The sequence below is a fragment of the Crocuta crocuta genome, unplaced genomic scaffold (assembly GCF_008692635.1).
Source record: "Crocuta crocuta isolate KB4526 unplaced genomic scaffold, BGI_CrCroc_1.0 scaffold641, whole genome shotgun sequence".
NCBI lineage: Eukaryota > Metazoa > Chordata > Mammalia > Carnivora > Hyaenidae > Crocuta > Crocuta crocuta.
This window is the reverse complement of record NW_027527137.1, coordinates 82,144-91,230: the sequence shown is the minus strand read 5'-3', so window position 1 is coordinate 91,230 and position 9,087 is coordinate 82,144. Positions and strand designations below refer to the sequence as shown.

Below are 9,087 nucleotides of genomic sequence, written 5' to 3'. Positions count from 1 at the left end.
CTAAGCAATGATTTCTTTGGATATGACCCAGAAAACCACATTCCATTAAAGATAAATTGGTAAATTTGTCTCCATCAAAATTAAAGCTTCTGGCCTTTGGTCATTTCTTAATACTAACCACTAGCCTGAAATTTACCTGAATTATAAAAATATAGTCAAATTATTACTTTATTTCTTTGTTTGCATTGCATAAAAATGCTGCATTGTGTTTTGACTGTGCTATTAAAATAAGAATTATTGCTCTTAAAGTAGAGTTTCCACTGTAAGTTCAGATTTCCTCCTAATGATATCAGAGTATGGCCTGCTATAAAGTTAATTTAATTCAATCAAATAAATCTAGTCCACTTTAAGGTAGCAAAATTTTTGAAAGTTAGAAAATTCCTCATCATTGGGATATGCAATCATAAAAGCTAGGCTATTCCTTCATAAGAATATGGAGAAAAGCACAAAGGCACCAAAAACAGACCCAATAAATTTCACAGAAACTTGAAGATTTTATCAACTTCAACTCAACTATGCTTGTTCTCAAGTGGAATTCTGCTTGTGAATAACGTACAATAAGACTAAAGTTAGCTAAATTATTTTTATAGTAATCAAATGATCTTAAGCTGCCATAGAAAATACAGTGGAAGAATGAAGTTAAATGGAATGAACTAAATAGCACATAAACACCTCAAAGCACAGTTGGTGTAGCACTCTCCAAAGAAAGAGTCATGGTTAATTCACTGATCCTTAGATCTTAGGGGCTGAAAGATTAGTTTTAGGTCAAATCAGGAAAGCCCCCTCCTGAGGTACTCACTCTGCTGATTCTTCTCCAGTTTCTAAAGCTGAAATAAAAAGCAGAGATTTATAAACCAATCACTCAAATATGTTTAAATCAATTCTCTAAAATTGTCTTGGGAATCTCAACATGTCTTAGAACGTTTTATACAACTGCAGCGGGAGTGGAGTTTAAATATTCATTAACCATCAGGGATGTAAGAAGTAGATCATCAGACGACAAAAAAAAAAGAAAAGAAAAGAAAAAGGAAAAAGAAAGAAAAGAAAAAACAATTAAGTATTTTGAAATCCTTACAAATACAAACATACATTTTAAGTTTTAGAAGTCATTAATTTTATGGCTATCCTTAAAGGCATGTTGATTTGGAAGAGCAGAATATAATATATGACAACACAAGAATTTATAGGTCTTTGAAAGTCATAAGAAATTATATTCCCAGAGGCATTTCTGAACAGATCTTCACCAAAGGTCTCTGTGTTTTCTCCATGGGACTGACCCTGGTCCCTAGGGCATTTTCTGGATATAACTATCCATCTTTTTTTTTTCTTTTAGAGAGAGAGTAAGTGGGAGTGGGAGCATGGGAGCTAGGCAGAGGGAAAGGGAGGAGAGAGAATCGTAAGCAGGCTCCATACCTAGTGCGGAGCCCAAAGTGGGACTTGATCTCATGGTCATGAGATCATGACCTGAACCAAAATCAAGAGTCATAGGCTTAACTGAGAAGGCCACCCAGGTGCCCCTTTACTTCTTATCTTTGTGTTAACCTGTGTCCAGCAGTTTCTCTGCCAGCTCCACAATGCTCTGTTCAGACAGAACAATTCAGAAACTCTGCCTGCCTGTGTTCCTCTTACTTTCTGAAGAAAAATATTATTAGTATTGACTAAGAAAAAAATCATTGAAATTAAAACATACAAACATTTATTTGGGCAATTACAATTGCAATTTTGGGGGAGTCTGGGTGGCTCTGTCAGTTAAGCATCTGATTTCGGCTCAGGTCATGCTCTCACAGTTCATGGGTTCGAGTCCCGCGTCGGGCTCTGTGCTGGTAGCTCAGAGCCTGGAGCCTGCTTCAGATTCTGTGTCTCCCTCTCTCTCTGCCCCTCCCCTTCCCTCAAAAATAAATGAACATTAAAAAAAATTTTAAAGAATTGCAATTTTGGAGACACAGATTCTGGTAGGAACCTAAATTGTGTTACTAGGAAAACAGAGACGCAGAGTTATATAGGCAGAAGGATATGAGTGTAATTCTCATTCAGATCCTCTATGCAAAACAGAGATTCGAATTAGGGTCACTGGGATTGGTTGGGTTAATATGCAAATGAAGGATTGGAAACCCTTTAGAAGTGAAGACTGCCAATGATTCAGGTGTAGTGATCAGGAGGAAGTTAAGTCCAGGCTGAAGGCTTGCAGCTTTCTGATAAGTTCCAAAATCTTTGTGGTTTCTCCAATGAGGATGTGCATAAATTCTTCCATGCTTGTGGCCTCCTGATCCGATTTTTAAAAAGACCGTCTTAAGTAGGTTTGCTTGCTCCATTTTGCAAATCTCTTTTTATGGCGGCTTCAGAAAAATCTAACTTGGGGAAAGACAAACAGAACCAAACACATGCAGTACAGTCCAATAAGCATCATTATCCAGAATAAGGCACATGGGTAGAGGAGATAGATCAATAAAATTAGTGACCTGCAATGTCAAGACTGGAACCCAAGTTATTTGTTCCCAGGGACTAATACTGATGAAATAGATGGTCGGGGAATGGAAGACAGAAAGAAAAGAAAGATGAAAGAAGAAACAATCTGTTCTTTATGTATATACATAATATATAATATTTACATACTACATATTTATATATTAAAAGATCATATATTGTATATAATATATATCTTTATATTATATATTATTATCAATAAATGAGAATAGAATAAAATATGAAGGGATATCCAACTTTTATTCTGTTTGCCATTTGGCTTAGTCCTATTTTACTTCATTTCTGCAGGTTATTTGGTTCAGCCTAAATTGTGCACACTGATATGAGGTGAACCAATTCTCCCCACTGTACACAAATGTATATATTAAAAATTTCCTTAATGTGTGTAAAACTTTAGGAGCTCAATTTTTATAGGAAATTATCTGGTACAAAATAATAAAAATAACTAGAATTTATTGAAGGATTATTTTGTGCTTCAAGTTCATTTGGACAATTGAACATATTGTGAGATATGTAATGTTAGTTCTGTTTTTCCAATAAGAATACAAGCTTCTAGTAGTTCAAAAGATTCACTCAAGGAGCTATAAACAAGAATAAGAAAAAGCACTGTAAGCCTTCTGTACATGAGAGAAACAGGATTTTATGTGTTTACTGCTTGCTTCCAGACTTTCAAAGTAGAGTAACCCTGAGGGATTAAGAAATTCTAAAATAAATAAATAATAAAAAAGGCAAAAAAAAAAAGAAATTCTAGAATGTCAGAATGATGGATATCAGAACCCAGTGTTTCACTGGTTGTCCATTTCAATATAATGCATCTTGTTGACCAAGCTTTACTCAAGCTGGTTTGTGTCAATACACAGAAGGAGATAGCGGGTCATATTTCTACCCATAACACAAAAACACACGAGGGTACTCCTTAGAGATGTGTACAAGTGGCTCATTTGTACAACCCCAATCCCTGCATTTGTCTCAGTTCTCTGCTGAAAATTGATTTTTTTCTATTTATCCTTCTTTATAATCCCCTTCTAAAACCTTTTGTTTTATGGGGCACATGAGCTTATTTACAAAACTGAGATTTCAGGTATTTTTGAAGTTATTAAGTATTGTTCTGCAGATTGGAAAGTGAGTTCTAGAAAGAAGACCATCCAACTGGATGCCTAATCATAGTATAATTTTTGTGGCTTACTATATAAAATAGTCATATTTTTTGCCAATAAAATCTTATGAAATCTTGAGACAAAAGAACAAATGATAAGAAAATATTTTTGTTTTGTTGTGTAGCATTCTTTCTGATGGGTTGAGTATTTCCTCTGACCCATCCTCAAGATTATCAACCCACCTCCTCCTCCTCCTCCTCCTACTACTACTACTACACACACACACACAATTATCACACATACACACACAATTATCATATATACACAGGAACAAATATACACACTACATTTCTATATTAAAAATAATCCAAATATTCTTTGGAAAATTACTAACTTTAAAACAGTTCAAAGCAAACTATGACTAGACAGACTTGATTTCCTATGAAATAGAATGTTTTTCCTTGATACTTCACAGGTTTTCCTGAATCCATGAATAAAAACAAAAAAAGAATTAGATGTGTGAAAAGTTCTAAGAGTACAAATATGAAAGGAAATTTTCCTGGCATTAAAGCAAACATTATCTCATTTATGGTTTTCACCGGACTTCTCCTTGGCTCTGGGGCAGGAGTAATTCAGTCAAGGGAACTGTGAAAACAATGCAATCATCCTGCTGTGAAAAGGCAAGTTCTTTGGCAGAGAGAAATGTCTGCATAAATGGGAACCAAGAAACAGAGCTGATTGGACTATGTGATTCAGAGAACAAGGGAATAAATGATAATTAAAATAGTAGCACCCTGAAATGCAGAAAATAAGAAAAAAATATTATAGGGAGCTAAAATCTGCTGGACTTCATTCCCTTCCTGATTGCTACAGGGAATGTATGTTGGATTTTTAACCTTTCTGACATTACACATTTTATTAGTAATGCATAACAGCTCGTAACGTAAGGGGAAGTTCTGGATATGTGAGAACATATGTATAAAGGCCAATAAAAAGAGAAGATAGTGTCTTTGAATTTAATCCATTAACTTTTAGGCTCTTAATTTGCATGGGCTTATTGCTAGAAAAATAAAAGAAAATAAAGATATAGCACTTCTTTGGCTGAGTTGACTCAATCAAACTGGAAAAACACATAAGAAAAAACACTACTATGGGGCACAGGATTATCTTAAAAGGAGTAAATGTACAGTTTCGTAGCAACAAAAGAACAGGGAAGAAATCAGAAATTCTTCAGTGTGTCCATGAGCCAGCAAAATCTTCTGGAATAAGAAAACATTAGGAGTGTGACTTATATGAACACTAACACATAGTGCGGGGGGGGCAACATTATAAGCAGAGAAGATAGAGGAAACAGTCATACAGCTGATAGACTTTAGAGCATGTTTGGACAATGTAGAGAAGTCCAGTGCAGCTGGTTGAAAGCATCCAAGCATGGGGAATGAATGAAGAAAGGTATAGATAGAGGGAAAACATGTAACATGTTTCCAGTAATCAAATGTCCTGCTAAATCTTCGTGTGTTAGCCAAAGTAATATTACAACTTTATAAAGTACAATACCACAGATTTCAAAGATATTTGAAAAAAAGTGGGGGGTACATACATAAAGCAAATTACCAAGACACAGAGATAAAAACATACCAAAATCAGTAATCACTCAGCTCTCTCAGGCCCAAAAATCAGTCCCTGTAAAACCATGTTTTATACCAATGTAATGACTTCAGAGATTAGCAAGTTCGGCAAGGACAACTTTTGATAAACAGCGAGGAGCTTGGATTTTGTTCCGAGGAAAATAGGGTTCCTTATATATTTTCGCAGAGCAGTGATATGATTAGGTATGTGTTTTAGAAAGGCATTTCTATCATGCCTCAAAGCCATGTAACCATATCTGGAACTAGTTGGAAACTTTAGAGAGCAGACTGCAATCTGAATGACAGTGACTTGCTTCTTTGGCTCTTATATGTTAGAGGCCCTTTGGTCCAGCTTCCCTTGAAGGAAAGCTATGTTTTCTATATCATCTCAAATATCAAATACTCTGTAGACACAGGATAAGAAGTGCAATTAATATCACCCTTACTTGAAATTTGAATGTGCTATTTTAGGCCACATCTTCTGCATGGTTATTTTCATCTCCATGTTTCTCAGGGTATAGATGAGAGGATTCAGCATGGGGGCAATCACAGTGTAAAACACGGAGATTTCCTTATCCTTGTTCTCACTCCCTGCAGGTAGAACATAAATATAGATACAGGGCACGAAGAACAAAACTACCACCATTATGTGAGAGCTGCAAGTTGAGAGAGCTTTGTGTCGCCCTGCGGAGGAGTGGGTCCTAAGATTATATAATATGAGTATGTAAGAAATTATGAGGGCAAGAAAGACAGCAACTACCACCATCCCTGAGTTTGCAATCATTAAGATATTAACAATACGAATGTCTTTGCACACCAGTTTCAAAAGAGGCTTCACATCACATAGGTAGTGATCTATCTGATTAGGACCACAGAAAGGTAAATTCAGTACTACCAAGAGTAGAGCAATGGAGTGCCAAAAACCCACACCCCAGGCCATGAAGATCAACAGGTTGCACCTCTGCCGGTTCATGATGACCAGGTAATGCAGGGGCTTGACAATGGCAACATAGCGGTCAAAAGCCATGGACACCAAGATGAATATCTCCACACCTGCCAGCAAGTGGGCAGTGAAGAGCTGGGTCATACAGTTGTTATAGGAAATGTTCTTTCTTGCTGCACCCAAGTCCCTAAGTAGCCTGGGGACCACGGTGGAGGTGTAGCAGAGATCCATGAGGGAAAGGTGGCAGAGAAAATAGTACATCGGCTGTTCGATTAGATGGCTGCAGGTGATTGTGAGTAGGATGATGAAGTTTCCCATTAAGATTGCCAGGTAACAGAGCAGGAACAAGAAAAAGAACAGTAGCTCCATTTGCTTACTTCCCCACAGACCCATGAAAACAAATTCTGTGACATTGTTCTGATTTTCCATGAGGTCGAGGTGAGTCCAGAGTTCAAAAAGAAAGTTAATTCATCTGAAATGATACAGAACATATGACTATTTTTAACAGCACTTTTTAAGTTTTGGAGTATTTATACATTAAAAAGATGTAGGTTATAGTTGAAACAATGCTCAGTGTCTCTCATCATCAGGAAAATACAAATCAAAACCACACTGAGATACCACCTCACGCTGGTCAGAGTGGCTAAAATGAACAAATCAGGAGACTCTAGATGGTGGCGAGGGTGTGGAGAAACAGGCACCCTCCTACACTGTTGGTGGGAATGTAAACTGGTTCAGACACTCTGGAAAACAGTGTGGAGGTTCCTCAAAAAATTAACAATAGAACTCCCCTATGACTCAGCAATAGCACTGCAAAGGATTTACCAAAAGGATACAGGAGTGCTGATGCATAGGGGCACATGTACCCCAATGTTCATAGTAGCACTCTTAACAATAGCCAAATCATGGAAAGAGCCTAAATGTCCATCAGTTGCTGAATAGATCAAGAAGATGTGGTCTATGTGTACAATGGAATACTGCATGGCAATGAGAAAGAATGAAATCTGGCCATTTGTAGCAACGTGGATGGAACTCAAGGGTGTTATGCTTGTGAGATAAGTCAGGCAGAGAGGGACAGATACCATATGTTTTCACTCATAAGTGGAACAGGAGAAACTTAACAGAGGACCATGGAAAAGGGGAAGGGGAAAAATTAGTTGGGGAGAGGGAAGGAGGCAAACCATGAGAGACTCTTGAATACTGAGAACAAACTCAGGGTTGATGGGAGTGGGAGAGAGGAGAAGAGAGGTGATGGGCTTGGAGAAGAGCACTTGTTGGGTTGAGCACTGGATGTTACATGGAAACCAACTTGACAATAAACTATAAAAGAAAAAATAAATAAATAAATAACAAGATGTAGGTTATAGAGAATTTTTCATAGACTTAATCTTTTAAATCCTTTTAGGTTAAGGGTGTCATTATACTTCAAATGATACTATTTATGTTTTTCGTTCTTCAAATTTTTATTTACACTCCAATTAGTTAACATATAGTTAACTAATATGTATATATACCACATCTTCTTTATCCATTCATCAGTCAATGGACATTTAGGCTCTTTCCATAATTTGGCTATTGTTGATAAAGGTGCTATACACATCAGGGTACATGTGTTCCTTCAAATCTATATTTCTGTATCCTTAGGCTAAATACTTAGTAATACAATTGCTGGGTTGTAGAATAGTTCTATTTTTAACTTCTTGAGAAACCTTCATACTGTTTTTCAGAGTGACTATACCAGTAGGGAATTTAAATGATATTTAATGAAAGCATATTTTGTGTTTGAAACTATTATAAACACTTTGCAATGTTTGCAAAGCCCAATGGTTACTATGCTGATACTAGTTTTACATAAGTGGAAACAGAAAAGTAGGTGGATTCAGTTAATCCCACCAAATCATTAAAGTATAAAGTAGAAACCAAAGATATGAACCTGTTTCAGATGCCATTTCCATGCTCTTAACATCTATGACACATTACCCACTGACCAAAAGGATTTCCAGCTGTTTTCCAACTCCTTAAAAGGTATGGGTTTTACTCTCTCTCTGCCATTTACTACCTATATAACTTTAAACAAGTCCCTACATACAATTATGCTACAAATATGCTGCATACAATTTATATATAATATCCCAATCACACACGAACATTTCATGTATAAAGTAACTAAAGATATATTCTTGAAATAAGAACAAAATCAAGGCTCTTAATCATAGCAGAAAAAGGTCCTTAATTAGTTAATAATAGTTTCAATGATTCTCCTTTTTAACAGGATTGGTCAAGATTTAGAACAGGGAATGCAGGGAATAGGGAATTGGAAACACAACTGTGCATCTGAAAATAGGAACACGGTTTATATATAATCATTCTAAAGACACTTATTAGAGGTTGCTGTTAACACGTTAGAAACACTGTGGAGAGGTAGTTGTTTCCTGTTGCCATATTGAAGAACCCAGTGTGATTAAAGAATGTCCTGCATATTTAACGATGCATTTAGAAAAATGTAACCATTTAGATGCAGTAGAATCAGGAGCAGAGAGTGAACATGTTGAAACTCACCTTTTACCCATAACTAAGTTTCCTCCACAGCAAAATCATGATTTCCCAAAAGAATATTAATGTCTATGAATTATTTTAATGGTACCAACGGGGGAACAATATGATGTAGTGGACAGATCATTCATCTTATGATCACGAAGGTGAGCATCCAGACTCCCATATCTTGTCAATTTTTTCTTGTTCACATAAGCAATTCATTCTCTCTGCTCCTACTCTTTCAGCTGGCAAGTGGAATTTAGAAAACTAGATCCATTTGCCTTATGCCAAGAGCAATATGAAGTTCATTAAAGAATATTTAATAGAAGGCCCTACGGTTCTAATTTGTCAAGTCCCATATATGTTTTCAGGGAAACAAACTGTTGTATAAAAAATAGAT

At 36.3% G+C, this 9,087-nt stretch overlaps 1 protein-coding gene across 1 annotated transcript; it reads right to left on the bottom strand.

The window, feature by feature from the left end:
• Nucleotides 1-5,651: 5,651 nt before the first annotated feature.
• Nucleotides 5,652-6,581, bottom strand: LOC144226884 (olfactory receptor 4P4-like). The gene has a single exon (XM_077758416.1). It carries the CDS (start codon nt 6,579-6,581, stop codon nt 5,652-5,654), a length of 930 nt encoding a protein of 309 aa, XP_077614542.1.
• Nucleotides 6,582-9,087: the final 2,506 nt, after the last annotated feature.

Bases quoted from the DNA above. Each gene is read 5' to 3' on its own strand.
- LOC144226884 (XM_077758416.1), bottom strand. From the start codon at position 6,581: ATGGAAAATCAGAACAATGTCACAGAATTTGTTTTCATGGGTCTGTGG.